Here is an 18230-nt window from a genome sequence, read left to right on the forward strand (position 1 = left end):
AACATTTGTTAAGCAACAGGTATCAGGTTTCTTAACAGCACAGATCTCAGAGTTGAGCCAGGTCTTTAGGCTCATATTCAGAGAGGATTAATAGCACAAAGATTGTCCTTATTTTGGGGTCACACACTGGCAAATTTAGGTTGTGCAATTATAGTTGATTGGGAGGTTTTGCATCAAAGAACCCACTTTCCCAAGACTGGACATTTTGTAAAGCGACATGAAAATGCGCTGGAATGTGTGGAAGAACGTTAGTTTTGATGCATCATCATCATCCAGTTTCCATGCAAACTAATCAGAATAATTTGTTATTCCGTTAGCCAACACTGTCTAATCTCCCTGGAAACAAATCAGGATGACTACTCAACAAACAGGTTGTCTGGAAGCACTGCATGGTCATTAATGGCTATGTTTTCGATTATTTTCTTGTTGCATGGCAGAATAATTTCCCATTATTGAACCTCCAGCAGGTACTCTTCCCCAGAGCAATTATTTCCTTCCCTGGGACCTCATTCTCCCTGACAGCAGGGGACCTATCACTGTGGGAATGGGACACAGCTGTAACATCCCTGAAGGCCTTATCTGCCAGCTTCTCTGCATCTTTTAGGTCTGCCACTTTGGTCTCAATGGAACAAATACATTCCCAGGGAGCCAGGAACCTTGATGCCCCTGCTGGCATTCTACCTGCATAATATTTGATTTAGTTTAAGCTACTTTACTGAGAGTTTGGATGTTATGTCAAGGAAAGGAAGGGCATAATGGAATGCCATGGTCTCCTCACAGATGGATTCATATTACAGGCTGTGTTTCTAGAAGCGGAATGTGTCACACTGATCAGATTCTGATGTCCAATTATTTATGCTGACAGTCTTACTTGATCTACATATCTAGTGATCCAGTTATTGGCCATTTGATCTCCCTGCATGGCATAGCACTCAATAATGTTTATTTTGTTTTGTTTTTTAAAACCTTGTACCTCGTTCTCCACACTTTACCAGGGAAGCTTGTTCCAACTGTCCAACCATATGGATCAAGCTCTATGTAGTTTCAGCACAGCATAATTGCAAACCTCTCTTTACTGTTTATCTTCTCAATTCCACTGAGGACTGTACTCACCCAGCTTTATCCTGAGTGTTTCGCGGCGTGTTTGTGAGAAGCAGTGAGCTGCAGTAACTACCCATGATGGAGCAATCAGAACACCTCCACACCTCTGCCTTTGACCTTCTATCATGAGAGCCTGAAAATACAACAACCATCACTGCAAAACCCTTTACAAGAAGCATGATTTACTTGGCATTTATGAAGGACCTGTCAACACATCTACCGGTAATGTGTTCAACTGAATGGAATGGTTAGGTTATTTAAATGACACTTAAAATTTTGGGGAACTGAAATAATCAGAAGGCTGGAGCAACTTCTCCAAATGAGGGAAAGTTACAATGTTTGTGGGAAACAAACAGATGAGTAAGGAGGGGTGTGACTGACTACAAATGTATGTAAGGTGTGGAAAAAGTAGGGAGAAATATGTTTCTATCTCTCTTTCTCTCATAATGCTAGAACCCTATGAGCATCAAATGAAGTTGGATGGCAGGAGATTTAAGACAGGCAAAAATAACACCACAGTCCTTTAAAAACAGCTTTAAAGGGCAATTCAGCATAGTTAAACTACGGAATTTGCCGACAGAACATGTAGTGATGGCCACCAATTTAGGCATCTTTAAAATGAGATTAGATGAACTCCTGAAAGATAAATTGTGAGAGCTATGTACTACCACCAGAATCAGATGTTTTCAACACCTCTGAATACTAATTTGCTTGGAGATAACTGCAGGAAAACATCCTGTTGCTCTCATCTCTAGCTTGTGGGCTGTCAGGGGCATCTGGTCGGCCACTGGAGGAAATAGGATGCTGAAGCTGACAGGCTTTGTTCTGACCCAGCAGGGCTCTTATGTCCTTATGGCCAAGGAGAGCACCTGAGATACCAAAGCAAAGGCAAGGGTCTAGACATCCTAAGAGTGGTTACAAAACTTAGTACATAGAGGGAGAGCTGAATGAAGAGCATCTATGCTTGTCTTTTTTCTGCCCCCAAAGCTATTAGCAGCTTTGGACAATAGGAGGTGAGAGGTGGTTTACACTGTGGAAAGGTGCAAAGTTAAGAATTCTTTCCCAGGGAACTACACACCGAATATCAAAAGCAAAAGAAACAGCACACATAACTTTGGGTTTGACCTCCATTCAAGCACATTACACGTTGGGCTTTTCTGTTCCTGTCCAAAAAAAAAAGCCAAAAAAAGAGAAGAAAGCACACTTGTGCATGTTCTCCCTCAAGGTTGTGCTTCCCAACATTCAAAATACAACTTCTTGTTCATGTTTCTTACCCCTGCCCACACCTCATGAATGTTACTATCCCTATTACCAGTCTAATTTTTATAACTATTTTTAAAATGATTTATTTTTTTTAGTATAAAGTATCAGTATAGGAATTGGGACGCGGGTGGTGCTGTGGGTTAAACCACAGAGCCTAGGACTTGCCGATCAGAAGGTCGCCGGTTCGAATCCCTGCAATGGGGTGAGCTCCCGTTGCTCGGTCCCTGCTCCTGCCAACCTAGCAGTTTGAAAGCACGTCAAAGTGCAAGTAGATAAATAGGTACCGCTCTGGCGGGAAGGTAAACAGCGTTTCCGTGCGCTGTTCTGGTTCGCCAGAAGCGGCTTAGTCATGCTGGCCACATGACCTGGAAGCTGTACGCCGGCTCCCTTGGCCAGTAAAGTGAGATGAGCGCCGCAACCCCAGAGTCGGCTATGACTGGACCTAATGGTCAGGGGTCCCTTTACCTTTACCAATCAGTATAGGAATGGTTGTCTAGCCATTTAAAAAATAAGACAAGCTTCTCCTGTCTGCACTGAACACCTTGCAATGTTTTACCACTTTGTGAATGTTATGTTGGAGGTTCTGTTTGGATATTGTTTTGTCTCTTTTGAAATGTAGGGATCTGGCACAGTTTTCTTTCCCCCTAATGCACTATGCACTGTATGGAAAGTCAAGAGGAACCTGTTTGTGCCCTTCCCCCAATTCAGTGTTTCTGATGCAAAGACAGACAGACAGAGAATTGTACTAAAGTTATTTGAAGACTCACTTGCCATGGGCATTCACCTGGAGGACAGGTATAACCACCTACGATTCTTCCCTGTCGGTCCTCCCTTTTTTTGGCCAGAAGTGGTATTTTCCCACAAGGATAATCAACTGCAAAAAGATGTAGCTTTTGTTATGCGTGAAACGTGATATGAGCCCTTCCCCACTTCTGAGTTTGGTCTGTATCACGAAACACCAGTAAATAATATTTTGAAACATACAGTTGAGCTTTCAGACTATAATACTGTGACCATGTTTTTAAGCGCAACTTTCCAATCTTCTGTTATTAACTACTATGAAAAACATGGGACGTGGGTGGCGCTGTGGGTTAAACCACTGTGCCACTTGGGCTTGCCGTTCGAAAGGTCGGCGGTTCGAATCCCTGCAACGGGGTGAGCTCCCGTTGTTTAGTCCCAGCTCCTGCCAACCTAGCAGTTCAAAAGCACACAGTGCAAGTAGATAAACAGGTACTGCTCTGGCAGTAAACGGCGTTTCCATGTTCTGCTCTGGTTTCATCAGAAGTGGCTTAGTTACCGGTATGCTGGCCACATGACCTGGAAAAACTGTCTGCAGAAGTGGACAAACGCCAGCTCCCTCGGCCTGTAAAGCAAGATAAGCACTGCAACCCCAGAGTCGTTTGCAACTGGACTTAATGGTCAGGGGTCCCTTTACCTTCACCTTTCCTATTTAAAAAGCTCATTCTCAGGTGGGAGTTTTGTATTGTGAAATCCTTTAAATCCACTGATTGAAAGCATTCAAAGAGTGTGACATGCAATTCTTTTTTTAATTTCTGTGCCTCATTCCCAACAGGCTGTTACAGTCACATCTGGCCTAGTCAACAAACCAGTTAAGCAGGAGTAGTTGGACTGAAACTGATGCATATATCCCAGCAAAGTCACAATCTGCACTCCAGCCAGCCACAAGTTGATGACCCTGTACTGCTGCGGCATGACAGATATACGTTCGTATCCATGCAGTATCAATACTGAAAATGGAGAACAGGACAGTAGAGCATCTGCCAAGTTTAATCCCCAATATTTCCAGGAAGGAGAAAGGCCCATCTGAAATCCTGGAGAGCTGCTGCCAGTCTGTGTGGACACAATTGAGCTATGTGAACCAATGGTCTGACTCAGCATAAAGCATTTTCTTTGCACTGCCAGTAGTTAGATCCTGGGCCAATGACGTTAAAATTGGTTTAGCTGGATTAGTATTTGAAGCCCTAAAGTAAATATTTCAGTTTATATGCTGGTAAAGATGCAACTGCTAAGTGGGAAAGAACAATTTTATCTGAATGGGGAATAGCATGGAATCTTTTTTTCTGCCATCATATTTTAGCCTACCGTTTTATTTTAAATTAAAATTGCCAGATTTTTTTTAAAAAGGTTTTTAAATATTCTCTGGCATCTATCAGGCCATGGATGTAACCTGAAATACAACTAGTGTGGTGATGTGTTCTATATCTTACCTTCTGGGATACAAGATTCTTTATCACTTCCCAGCCTATATCCCTCTGCACAGAAACACTGTCGTACTGCATTTGGGATATCGATGCAATAATGCTCACAGTTGCCGTTGTCATAAATGCACTTCAGTCTGGCTTCTGGGCCTAAATATATGAGAACATATTAATTCACCAAATGCCTTGCAAAAGACCTGCAGAATTATATTCTAAATGTTATAGAGATTAGATAGATAGATAGATAGATAGATAGATAGATAGATAGATGATAGATGATAGGAATATCTTACCAATTTCACAGTTTCTGCCCTCATAATCTTCAGGACAGTAACAATTGTACTTCTGGTACTCATCATGACAAGTCCCACCATTCTGACAAGGGTTGGAGTCACACTCATTAGCATCTATGAAAACACTCAAGTGTCAGCAAAAATTCTAGGAAGAGCTCCAATAGCAAATTTTCTATTAGAATGAGTCAGCTTACCTGTGTATTGTTTCCAGAATTCCATCTAAGTAGAAAAGGACAGAGATACAGGAGAAATTATCAAAATGAGCATAAAAACATCAATATCTAAGTAAAACAGCATCTACACTATAACAGTTTGGGAAAAGTCATCTACTATCATGATAACCTTCAAAATATTAGTTTACTTCTGGGTTTACTTGTAACTTCCCTTTTTTGAACCAGAATTGCTTCTTAAATTGGCTGATCCCACTCAGACACTCCCCAATATCACAGATGGGGCTTTTCTGTCTGCTCTGTTAATTTCACCTGCAATAGATTCCTCTTTGGTGATGCAAAAGCCAATTGGGCGTGTTCTTTCGCTTAACGTTTCCAAGGAAATTACAAATGCCGCACCAAATATTTCAAATTGAGTCCTATCAGATGCAACATAGGAACACCACATGTTGTTCATGTACTGTATGTACATTTATTACATTTACGTGTGTTTGTACAAGAGATATGATGCACTTCAGAGATCTATCCCCAAGGCCTGGCAAAGACTGAAGAATCACAGATCTATCAACTCCCACTAATGCATTTAAAACAAGTAATCTCCAAAATCCCATTTTCTCACCAAAGGCAGAACAGGTATTTTATCAGACACAAGAACCAGATGGAACCTTTTTGCTATTATAGAGTATCAGAACTCGCAAATTCTCCTCCAAACAAGAAGTTGCAAATCACATTCAAATTGGCAAGCTACACTTTGTACTTGCAATCAGGGTCTGCAGTTCTGGTTTGGAGGGTGAGCACAACCCACATTTTGCTGGTTTGGATTTGGGAGGGAATTGGAGTGAGCAAGGGGATTAGGGAGGAAAGGCATGAAGCCATTGGTTCCTCATGTAATGTCAAACCATGGTTCACTTTGTTATAAACCATTGCTTCTAATACAGATTTGGCAAATGTCATCAAAATGGGAAGATGCCCTTCTATTACTTCACATTACTTACAGTCCTTTCGCTATCTTTGTAGATTTCTCTGGCTTCCTCAAATGAACATTTCTCTTCCATGCATTCTCGTTCCAGTGATCCCACTTTCAACTCTTCAAAGATGGTGTTGGCTCTCTTACTCCTTTGTAGCACACTGCTTGCTTCCTCATGCTTTAAGAAGACTTAAAAAACAAACAAACAAAATCATTGGCTTTCTGCCTTCGCAAACCACAGTTATTAGGGATATCTCCACAGCCAAGGAAAGCAGGGAATGGAACTAAACCGAGATTACTGTATTTTATGTCCATTTTGGAGAGTATAAAATTCATTCTGTGGGGGGGTTTTGTGTGGATCAGTGTCCCCTGGTCTCCAGGTTGCCGTTTCTCAGCCCAACAATTCCTTCTTGCCCTCATTTGCCTTCACTGCTATTTCACCTTACTGGCAATAGCAATCCACATGACTTTTGTCAATGGCATCATAAATCTATGTTGGTAAACTGTGCTTTTTTTCCAAGACAAAAAGGTGCAGGAATGTGCCTCCCCCAGAAGACCCACCCCAGAGCCCAAAGATGATCTCTTCAGGCTGGGTGTGTATGTGTGTGTCTCCTCTGCAGGCAGAGGCTTGTTGAGGCTGCTCAGCTGAGGCGGGGGGAGCTTTCCATGCCTCAGATGAGCAACTTAATGAGCCCCCATCGTGCCTCTCGGGCTCACATGAGCCAGAGCATCTGGGGGCTTGCTCAGCTGAGGCACAGCTTTCCCACACGTCAGCAGTTAGTTGGGGGGCTGAAGAGCCTCAGAAAAGCCCTGCTACACCTCTGGTTCACAAGGAGACCCTCTTTGGATCCCTGTAGAGGATGTCCCCTTCGGGCTCCTTGTGAGCCAGAGGCACAGCAGGGGTTTGATGAGGCTGGTCTGGTCTCTCCCCTGACTGTTGGGGGCATTCTGACTGAAATAAGCCCTGCTCATACACATCATGTGATCACCACAACCAACCAGGTGAAATAGTTGTGAGGGGAAATGAGGCTGAGGGCAGTGTAGGTGAAATTTGTTTTGAGCAATTTCAAAATAAACGTCAAAATTGAGGAATACTTAGCACAGTCCTAGTAGAAATGCTTCAAGCCAGAAAGATACTTCACTGTTCATTGTGTCATGGGGCATTGTAATTCTTTTCGTTTGAGATACAGAACAACCCTCTCTGTCCAGCCCACAGAGAAACTACTCCTTGCTCCCCATCAGATTCGAATGCAGTTTCCATGAAACATTCAAGAAATATAATTAAAATTAACAAAGTTGACTGCATAGTTCCTTGCATCCAAACAACTGTTAATTAAAAGGCATGTGCATTTTTGTGAACATGCAATCCCCCCCCCAAGTCTATCTTTTTAAGATTAGCCCCTTACTTGAGTGCAAGTGTTCAAATTTACTTCATTAATTTGAAGTCATGAATTGCGGGCTTAAATATAGTGGGGACTGATAGTTAACTAAGCCATTCTCATAGTAGCCCCACAAAAATAAATGGACTTAAGTAAGTCGTCCCTGTATTTCAGTAGGTCTACTCTGAGTATGACTTGTTGGATACAACCCAACATGTCTATATTTCATAAGGTTTCTTTTTCTTTCCCCCTAAACAAACATCTGTCTGACAAAGAATGTGCACTCTGAAAGCTGACTCTGTGTCAAATAACGAGCTGACTCTATAAAGAAATATTATTCCTGTTATGTTGCATTCAAAAAGTTTAAGTTACAGATAGGTAGCCGTGTTGGTCTGCCATAGTCAAAACAAAGAAAATTCCTTCCAGTAGCACCTTAAAGACCAACTAAGTTAGTTCTTGGTATGAGCTTTCGTGTGCATGCACACTTCTTCTTACAGATAGGTAACCGTGTTGGTCTGCCATAGTCAAAACAAAGAAAATTCCTTCCAGTGTGCATGCACACGAAAGCTCATACCAAGAACTAACTTAGTTGGTCTTTAAGGTGCTACTGGAAGGAATTTTCTTTTTTTCCAAAAAGTTTAGTAACTAAACTCTGGAACAAATATTTACCATGTCTAGCTTTAGTCACATTTTATCCTTCCAGTAAAGAATAACTTAACCTCTATTTTCAAATGATGTGTATCACAAATAATATATAAATTTAAATAATTACAGATTAGGATTGTAAAGAAGATTAGTCTATAGCTAGACTCACACATCACTTACTTGAACCAACGGATAGTTCACACAACCTGTTTACTAATAATTCACAAAATGTAAAGAATCACAATTTTTTGTTATTACGGCCCTTCCTCTTTAGCTTTGGGAATGCCAGAAAATTTGCTCCCCCCCCCAAAAAAAAACCCCTTTCAGTAATTACTGGTAAAATTCTGAATTCTTAAATGTGGAGACAACACAGTGATAATAGGTTTTTCTCTTCATGATATTATTCTACAGGTTCCGTTTAAACAAAACAAAAACACCAGCCAACAAAGAGAAAACTACATGGAAGCAATAATTGATAATGGTGGTTTTAGAAATACATAAAAAATAGTTGCTCAGATTTGCTGCTTTTTTGACCTCTCAGTTTAAAACCTGGTTTTTGATCTATCTGTGAGGCACTGGGGAATTTGGTTAACCATTAAGCTTAGCAGCAGATTTTTCTAAATCATTATGGTAATCACATGAGCAGCTGTGTCACACAAAACAGTTTGGTTTTAGGAAGCTTTAGAAGCCTTTGAATCCTTTCTCAAAATTGCCCTGCACTTTCAATTAGAAAATTACAAGAAAAGGAAACATTTCAAGTTTATACATTATGACAGTTTTTTGTGAGTCATACCTGCAGCCAGTGAAAGCGGATACACCAGGAAAAGGAAGAAAAACAGAATGCTGAAGTGACAGGAAATCATGATGAAACCAAAATGCTTGTGTCCCAAATTGTGTGCTGATATTTCAGCAAGATCGCGGTGACCAAAGTTCTGCTGCAATTGCTCCATTCATAGGAGGGGGAACAGAAACACTGGAAGAGAGAAAACTGAAGCCGTAACAAACCAATTTTCATGGGCGGAAAGCTGAACAAACAAGAAAGATCAGATTTAAGTTCATTTATTTCTGTTTATACCAGGGGTGGGGAAACTTTTTTCATCCCAAGGGCCGCCGTCCCTCATCAGAAACCTCCTGGGGGCCACATGCTGGTGAAAAGTGGGGAGAGGGGCAAAGGTTGTGGAGCAACAGGTGTGACTCTTGCCTTTGCACACCAAAAAGCCAATATATTTCTACATACGTGAACATCCCATACGTATCTCTCATTCCTCCAAAAAGAGGTTTTGTCGTAGTTCGAGGACACATTCCAGCCAGAAAAAAAGCAGTTGAGGAGACTGCAGAGCCCGACCACTGAGGGTTTTCGTCTGGGAAAAGGGTGTGTGGATCGGGATCGGGAATGAATGGCCTAGGAAGAGGGTCGAGGGCTGTGTCCTGGACAGCTGAATTCAGCCTCTGACCATGAGGTTTCCTACCCCTGAGTAAAGGCCTGCTTTTCTACACAGTGTGAAAGCCAGCTGACAACAGAACCAGCGAAACACAATGAAGAAAATAAAAGTATCAAAAGTGTGTAAACCGTGCTGGAACTAAATACTAGGAAGTTGAATATATAGCCTAATACAGTGGTACCTCTGGTTACGTACTTAATTCGTTCTGGAGGTCCGTTCTTAATCTGAAATTGTTCTTAACCTGAAGCACCACTTTAGCTAATGGGGACTCCTGCTGCTGCCACGCCGCCGGAGCACGATTTCTGTTCTTATCCTGAAGCAAAGTTCTTAACCTGAGGTACTATTTCTGGGTTAGCAGAGTCTGTAACCTGAAGCGTGTGTAACCTGAAGTGTATGTAACCCGAGGTACCACTGTACTCAATCGCATTTTCCTCTCGGGATCAAATCAGTGATTGTTTTGATGCGTTTGATCGCAGGGCCTATTTGGTAATCTGGCACTGTGCGGAAAGTAAAATTAGAAGAGCCTTAAGAAAATCGCAGGACACCAAACCGTTAAAACCTCTTAGGCGGCAAATGCGAAAGATAAAACAAGCCTCCTCACAAAAGGAAAACAAGCATCCGGCCTCCCCACAGAAAGTATGGTATACAGCCCTGAGGCCTCTCGCATGTCTCCACCAAAAACACTTCAGATTTGGGTGGGACTCCAGCTCCGGCCCAGTCATGTCCCCTTCTTGTGAAGGGGAAGAGTGGCTCCTTCACTTTGTCCTCTCCACAGCACACCCAGAGGCCTGGCTCTGCTGCCCCACATTCATTGGGGCCAAGCTTTTGCAGTGGGGAGTCTGCTCTGCCAGTGTAGGCTCCCCACAGGATAAAACAAGCAAGCCCTAGCGCGTGGAAGGGGTTGGGCAGGTCTGTTAAGAAATGGACAAAAAGGGTGCGCCTCACGAGGGCAACTCTGCTTCCCTTCCCATATTTGGCCTTACTCCTTCCAGTCCTTTCTTAGGCCATAAGCTTCCTTTGTCCTCTGCTACAAACTAATGATAAAGTTTCACTAAGAGGTGCTTTTGTGTGTGTGGAGAAATTTCTTTTTTTCAGTCAAACTGTTGGGATAATTCTGCCACCCGTCCCTCCCCCAGGAATATTTGGAGAATCTTCACCGCCTCCCTCATTTTGCCGCTCATAAATAGGACAGTGAATTTTGGGGAGCCCATTTTCAACAGGGTCTGGCACTGACCTTGGTGCATGCTGTCACCTTAATCTAGGAAGGAATGAGGGGCTGCCAATAATACAAACAATCCCAATTTGTGCTTGCTTTTCTGTATCACCATTATAACTAATTGGGTCATCGACACGTCTTTCTTGGTGGTCAGATGTGGGGGACCTACCTGAACAGTATTTTTGAACCTTGCAATTTTGTGATGATGACATATGCTCCAACATTTCTCTGATGGAAGTAGAAATGTCCTATTCAATAATATAAATGATAATAATAATAATATCCCACACATCTGACTGACATATATAAAAACATAATAGAACATTAAAAAACCTTCCCTATACAGGGCTGTTATGTCGGGGGGGGGGTGTCACATAACTCCATACCCTCCAACATTTCTCTGATGAATATAGGGACATCCTAAGGAAAAGTGGGACATTATGGGATCAAATCAGAGACAGCTTCTGTAAATCTGGCAGTCCCTGGAAAACATAGACGCTTGGGGTTTTTTTGTATTCACTCCAGATCCTCTAACACAAACCCCGTAATAACTATGCACTTTGATTTTATCAAATGATTGATTAATCCTTAGACTTGTTCTACAGCTCTAATGAAGCATAAACCAAAGAATGTTTTCATTCTACTACTGGAATTTTCTAGGTGGACAGTATGAACTGGCCTTTCCTTATCTCAAATTCCTATTCCTGGTACGAAATACATTCCTTGCACCAGGCAATGTTAAGTACAGACTATGCTTTGGTTGTCTGGTACCAGGAGTATCTTCCCACCCCCCCCAATGAAGTTAATGTTAGTCCACAAAAGGTTTTGCAATCTTTCATCCGCTTGTCTTTAAGATGCTTCAGTACCTTGCTGATTTTGCTGCTAAACAGATTAACATGGCTACGCTTCCAAAAGTTGGGACAAGGAGCGTATTTGTAACATGCAGGAGATAGCTACAGAAGTGCAAGGTTATGTTGACAACAGTGGCTTAAAATGAAGTGAGGTTATTCTTCTCCACTGTGTTTCCAGACAGATTAGCACAGAATTGTTCACATCAAGAGGTGGAGGGGGGATTTCTTCACCACACACGTTGGGGGGGGGTTCTGCACCCTGCAACCCCCCTGCCAACTCTTATCCATGAAGCTGTGATCTGCACAAGCTGTGATGGCTGCCTCAAATGTCCACATCACCACTTACTTAACATCCAGTTTTCTAGTCAGATTGAAGTTGGTGTAAGAGAAAAATCCACCAAACAGCAGTATTTGTCAAGAAACGACAGGATCAATATGAATTGTGACTAATGCTATGTGAATGCGGTTTCCAAAAACTAGCAGTGAGAGCGCATTGGATGTGGAACAAGTGGTAATATGAACATGCCTCAACATAGGAGTTCTATAATGTACTGCAGTAACTTGGGATACAGTGGCAGAATACTGTGGGTTTAGTCTGTGATATTGGTGGTTAAAAATACAATGCACAAAGGAAGTGGGAGGGAGGGAATTTCTGCAAGAGAGGAGGCGAGAGGAAGTTTCGGAGACCGTAGGGTTAAGAGAATTGAGAAATGTTATAGTGGCAGAGGTCATTGTTTTTTCTTCATCTGAGATGATATTATAGAGATGATGGCAGAAGTCTATGCAGGTTGCAAACCACTTCCTCTCCTCCCTTTGGTCTACAAGGACCAAATTAAATTCCATGCGAACAATATACAATTAGGGTCTCCCGACAGCAGCTATCTGGCAGAACATGAACTGGATTGGGATAACAATATGCTGACAGTTTTTATTTATTAAAAGTAGTAATAATAATCAGATCATGTCATTTCCCCTATTAAAACAGATACAGTTGTGTAGCCTATCAGGAAAAACCACTGCTGGTTTGACAGAACAGCCGCAGAGGGGCATTTAAATCTGGAAAACAGCATACTATACCTTCTCCTTGCCGACTGCCATAACAACAACTACTTCATTTTTTATATGCTGCCCATCTGACTGGGTTGCCCCAGCCACTCTGGCTGGCTTCCAGCAAATCAAAACATCAAACACAGTAAAACATCAAACATAAAAAAACTTCCCTATACAGGGCTGCCTTCAGAGCCTAAGCCAGTCTCCCCCCCCCCCCCACTCCATGGCTGCCAATGAAAATGGGTCAGTTAAGATGCCTTCCTGCATGTTCCAGCAACGCAGATTGCTGAAAGTAGGATGGCCACAAATTAGAAGCATTTCCTTTTAAACATCCAGCACTAGTCGCTACTTGGCCTAAGATTACCGGGCAGACAGAAAACCAAACAGACCCACTAGCTAAAGGTTTGCATCCTTTCCATGTTCAATGTGCAAAAGCCATTTAAAAGCTGCAATAGAGAGCTTATGGCTGCCCTTAAACAGGCAGCTTGGAATGAAGAGAGCCATCTGAGTGAGGCTAACCGCAGGCCCTTTGCAAGAGACATTATTTGCGCTCTGTTTGCGCTCATTGCTGGGTCTGCAAGAATGCCATTTGAATAGTATTGAATCGTCAACCCAAGCTGAGGTAGAGGATGTGCATGAAAGGGAACTCCCTCCCACCTATTATTTAGAACCCTTTTCTGCCAGAATTTGTTAAAACACATTGATATTGGTTAGAAGTTAAGGCTTGAAATAATTTCGCCTGATGCCTGCAACCAGTGCCTTTTTTTCCTCTAAAAAAATGTTTAGGGGTACTCTCACTTTCCTACTCATATTGAAATACTGCCCCTCAATGAGGCCAAACTTAGATCCACAAAATGTTTAGGGGTATGCGTACCCGCAGAAAAGAAGCACTGCCTTCAATAGTCTCCCCATTGCTATCCATCAAGTCCCTTTCCATCTGCAACGTACACTTTAGCAAATTCAATGACTTGGTATCTTTCACAACAAAAAGCAACCCCAAAGTTTTTTCTGGGATAGGGATATTACTGCTAGTGTTTAGAATGCCCAGCGCACACAAATATATATATATTTTTAAACAGGCACACTTTAAGGGGCACTCCCATGGAAAGATCTGCCAGATTGAGAAGCTGAGGATCTCTTTCTCAGCCAGAGCTATGCTGGTGCTGAGCAAAGAATCTGGGGTCTGGAGTTGGGACCAGAAAGGGAGGATTTAGGTTGGATCCTGAACCAGTTCGGCTCAGTCACATGATCCGGCAACTCAACACAGAATATTATTGTTAGGCTTAGGCAAAAGCCTAAGCTGAGTGGGGTTTGGATCTGGTGTAGCTTTCTGCTGGCTTTATTTACAAATGCTTTGCTTTACGCCAGCTTCTTGTACATAGGATTCCTACCTTAAGATTTGCTGCATCAACTTCCGACACACTGTGGTACCGTGTTAACACACCCAACACAAAATAGACATCGTCATCATGTTGAGGAGACCCAGCAAGAAATGCTGAATTTTATTCAAAGTTTCATACATATACAATAAAGACATCGGATTCTGTAATTGTAATTTACAACAGCAGTAGAAAATTGAAACGTGGGTCATATTAAAGTGCAATGGTATATGTACAACCACATGAACAAGGAAAAGGCATTGTCAGGGACAATGTAAAAAGAGACAGCCTCTAATATAAGGGCTTTCTCTGTGGTTTTCGTTCCCCGTAATAACTCCTCTCACTTGAGCCAGAGAAGCAATAAACCAATTTATTAAGTCTATGCAAGAAAAGTCATTTATTGTTTCGCAGTATCCCAAGCTAGGGCCACCGACAGAGGAAGGGGTGTGTTTGTGTGTCTGTTTGTGTTAATGATGATGAAGGCCTGTGGATGCATCATAATTGTATCCTTCCTTCTAGGACGATTTTGCAATAGAGGGGTCCCCACTCCCAAACTCCTATTTACAAAATAAATTACAAAAGACTATTGCTATTTTATGACCACAACAGAACAGACAGTGCCTTGGCTGGCACAATCTCATTTGTTTAAGATGCTTTCAAGAGATGCACTTTTCTGTGCTGGAAAATATATAAAGTAAAGCCTTGTACAACCTTTACATTGCTGCCGTATTAAGAAATTTAGGACATACAGAGGCCATCTTTAGCAGCCGGAAGTGTATAAATACATATTTTACATTAATACACATACACACACAAATATATATATATATAAATATGAACATATACAAACAGATATAAAATTCTGCACTGACCAGAGCCAGTCACAGTTTGATTGTTAACTATAAGCCAGAACTTGTTCCTGACGTTTGAAACAACAATCTGAGATGCTATTTATACTTCAGGGGGGGGAAAAGCAAAATCCAAATTAGTTTTATCTTGCTGGATTCTAATTGCCTAGTATTCATTAAGTGCTGACCACCAAACATTCACTTCTTCAATAATATATGAATGAGGTACATACGCTATGAGCTGTAAGTTAATTCAGGTGTATGGATGAATCCAATGTGGTTTATACATCAGTTTACATACAACTAGCCTTTGGCAAGGCAGATTTATAAATCATATCTTGAGGGGGAATAGCAGTTTACACAGCATCGCTCTATTTCACATGTGTTAAATGAAATGCGTATGGTTTTCATCTTCGTTTATTTTAAAACCATGCCCACAATGATTTTTCCCTGCTCAAATGACATACTCACGCATTTCATAGAAAATTAAGCACCAGGAAGGATTTAGAAAGGTTTCATTTAGAAGAATTGTAGGCATCTTCTAACAGTAAAAGACAATTGCTTGCTATTATAGAATGTTTAATTTCTGGAAGTTCAACCCATATAAAACATGTTCCGGTATTTACTTGATAATTAAAAAATGGGGTTTGTTTTACCAAACAACTTATGAAATTACCAGCATTCTTGTAAACAATTGTCCTTGATGGTAAAAATACCTCAAAAGGGCTATCGCCATAGATTGTTTAAAAAAAAGGAAAGGAAAGGAAAGGAAAGGAAAGGAAAGGAAAGGAAAGGAAAGGAAAGGAAAGGAAAGGAAAGGAAAGGGTATAGTCTCTGTTGAAGTGGAATGGCTATTTCTTTTGAAGCAAAGATTACAAACTAAGCCAGAAACCACGGCCAGATCAAAACGGATTCCCCTGATGCTGTAAGAGATTTCCTGCATATTAACACGTTGCCTCAAGGAGGATTTCACGTAAAATGACCTGTAAAGATCACGTTTCTGTTTCCTTCTACATGATGAATTAACTTCATATTAATTATATATTAACATATATTCATTGTTTTACTGTACAGATTCACACCAATGGACACAACCTGGTTTCTTCATAGTATTCTCCCACATTATCCCTGTCCAGGTTCATTTTTTTCTAGGAAAATGATAATGCACCTTCCAGAGGATTCTCTTCCCATCAAGGCGCACTTCTTCCACTCCATGCTGCTGGCAATCCTTTACATCTTCATTCAATGTCTTTTTATTTTTTTATATAAAACTTTCTCTTTTTTTATTCAATGTCTTTTTTTCTTTAACGTAAAAAAGATTTTGTAAGCTACCACTGAAACATGTGTGCGTGTGTGTGTGTGTGTGTGTGTGTGTGTGTGTGTGTGTTGGGGAATGGAGAGAGATGCAAGTGATGGTAGCTTCTCTGTTTCATTTAACATCCAGCATTTGCATTAGAAGTTTGACAGTTTCGCAAGAGTCTTCATGGAGGTTTTAACAGGTTAGCCCTTTATGTCCGAGAAGCTGATGCTGCTGACGTTGCAACTCTCACTGTAGCTTGAAGATGAGCTCAGTGTACTGGAACCAGCTGCAGACTCTGGATGGAAGGAACACAAATTTACAGAGAAATATATTTGTAGCTATTGGGACGCGGGTGGTGCTGTGGGTTAAACCACAGAGCCTAGAACTTCCCGATCAGAAGGTCGGCAGTTCGAATCCCCGCGACGGGGTGAGCTCCCGTTGCTCGGTCCCTGCTCCTGCCAACCTAGCAGTTCGAAAGCCCCTCAATGTGCAAGTAGATAAATAGGTAGCTCTCCGGCGGGGAGGTAAACGGTGTTTCCGTGAGCTGCTCTGGTTCGCCAGAAGCGGCTTAGACATGCTGGCCACATGACCCAGAAGCTGTACGCCGGTTCCCTTGGCCAATAAAGCAAGATGAGCGCCACAATCACAGAGTCGGCCACGACTGGACCTAATGGTTAGGGGTCCCTTTACCTATATTTGTAGCTAACTTGGTACTGGGCTATTTGACAAATTAAGGCCCACTCTGCTAAACCAAAGCATTTACAATAAAAATCATACCTGAGCTGCTCAGAGATATGGCAGATTTTGAGTTGCCAAGCAGCACCAACAAACTGTTGACTGGAACCCAACCTTCTTTGCTTGTGGTCAGATTCTTTACATACCTAGGGAACAATTTTTTATTTTTTTTGCTTTTAAACTATTAAAAAAATTATAGCATCAAAATATTAGGCCTCATTTGGAAGCAAAGTAGCCCTTGTTTGGAGGCAGTCAACATTTTTTTGTATTTCTTCTGATGCATATTGTAATACTCTTAAAATCAGGGTTTCCCAAACTTGGGTCTCCAGCTGTTTTTGGACTACAATTCCCATCGTCCCTGACCTCCGGTCCTGCTAGCTAGGAATGATGAGAGTTGTAGTCCAACAACAGCTGGAAACCTGAGTTTGGGAAACTCTGCTCTAAATTAACAACATTCCAGGTTAGAGTGATAGTTCCCCATGAAGTCCCCTTTTCTAGTGAATTCCACCCATCCATCTGATAGCTTTAGCCATGGTTAAGGGAATACTTTCTTATCAACCATATCCATGGTTTGCAAACCAGTTTCAGGAACTGAAAGAGGTCAGAAACAATATTGAGAAATCAGCAATGGGAACTGAACAATCTCACTGTCCTTTCCAAATCTCTTAACTATAGTTACACATCTGGACATTGCACCAGGCCAAGGTGGTTTTGCAGACATTGTGTCTTAAAATATTGGTCTTCATACCAAAGTCCATCTTCTCCTTCATGCATCAGCTGAACTAACTCTCCGCTTTTCAGCACCAGGTCTTCAGGGCCTCCTCTGTCATGATCAGCCACAACAGTGTATTTACCAGGAGTCTAAACATACACAGTAGAAGATACAATTGGTTTAATGAGAAATAATCAAATAGCTATTAACTCTGAGACAGATTTTATGGTGTTTTTTTTAATGTGACTTATGTATTATGCATGTGGAGCATTTCTCCCTCATAACTGAGAAGCAGAATCACATCCTCTAGAGCAGTGTTTCCCAACCTTGGGCCTCCAGCTGTTTTTGGACTACAACTCCCATCATCCCTAGCTAGCAAGACCAGTGGTCAGGGATGATGGGAATTGTAGTTCAAAAACAGCTGGAGGCCCAAGGTTGGGAAACACTGCTCTAGAGTGACTATGCATATATCAAAAAACCTAATTAAAATACATTTTCCAGGATTGTCACAGTCCTGTACAACCAAGAAATAGAAGAGGGAAAGGGTTATGGAGTTCTGAATTATTCACCAGCATTCCATGGGACTTAACTGTGTCAGTTTGGCCCATGATTAGCCAACATGGTGCCAACTACAAACTCCTATCAGTCCCAACCAGCTTG

General features: G+C 41.7%; 1 protein-coding gene across 15 annotated transcripts in view; it reads right to left on the bottom strand.

The window, feature by feature from the left end:
* Positions 1-18230, bottom strand: part of MCF2L (MCF.2 cell line derived transforming sequence like) — a 129770-nt gene that overhangs the window by 743 nt on the left and 110797 nt on the right. For 13 of the 15 annotated variants that reach the window (XM_028728096.2, XM_028728093.2, XM_028728101.2 and 10 more), the window contains 3 exons: positions 17607-17719; positions 16901-17004; positions 14069-16418 (listed from right to left, as the gene is read on the bottom strand). In XM_028728096.2, coding sequence (XP_028583929.2) covers positions 16324-16418; positions 16901-17004; positions 17607-17719 — 312 coding nt within the window. In that variant the 3' untranslated portion in view covers positions 14069-16323. Of the gene's footprint in view, positions 1-1113; positions 1235-3131; positions 3239-4592; positions 4734-4876; positions 4991-5070; positions 5096-6041; positions 6203-14068; positions 16419-16900; positions 17005-17606; positions 17720-18230 lie in introns of those variants that run through there. The other 2 variants (XM_077927662.1, XM_077927660.1) reach the window with 2 other exon arrangements.

Source organism: Podarcis muralis, chromosome 4 (genome assembly GCF_964188315.1).
Source record: "Podarcis muralis chromosome 4, rPodMur119.hap1.1, whole genome shotgun sequence".
Taxonomy (NCBI): Eukaryota; Metazoa; Chordata; class Lepidosauria; order Squamata; family Lacertidae; genus Podarcis; species Podarcis muralis.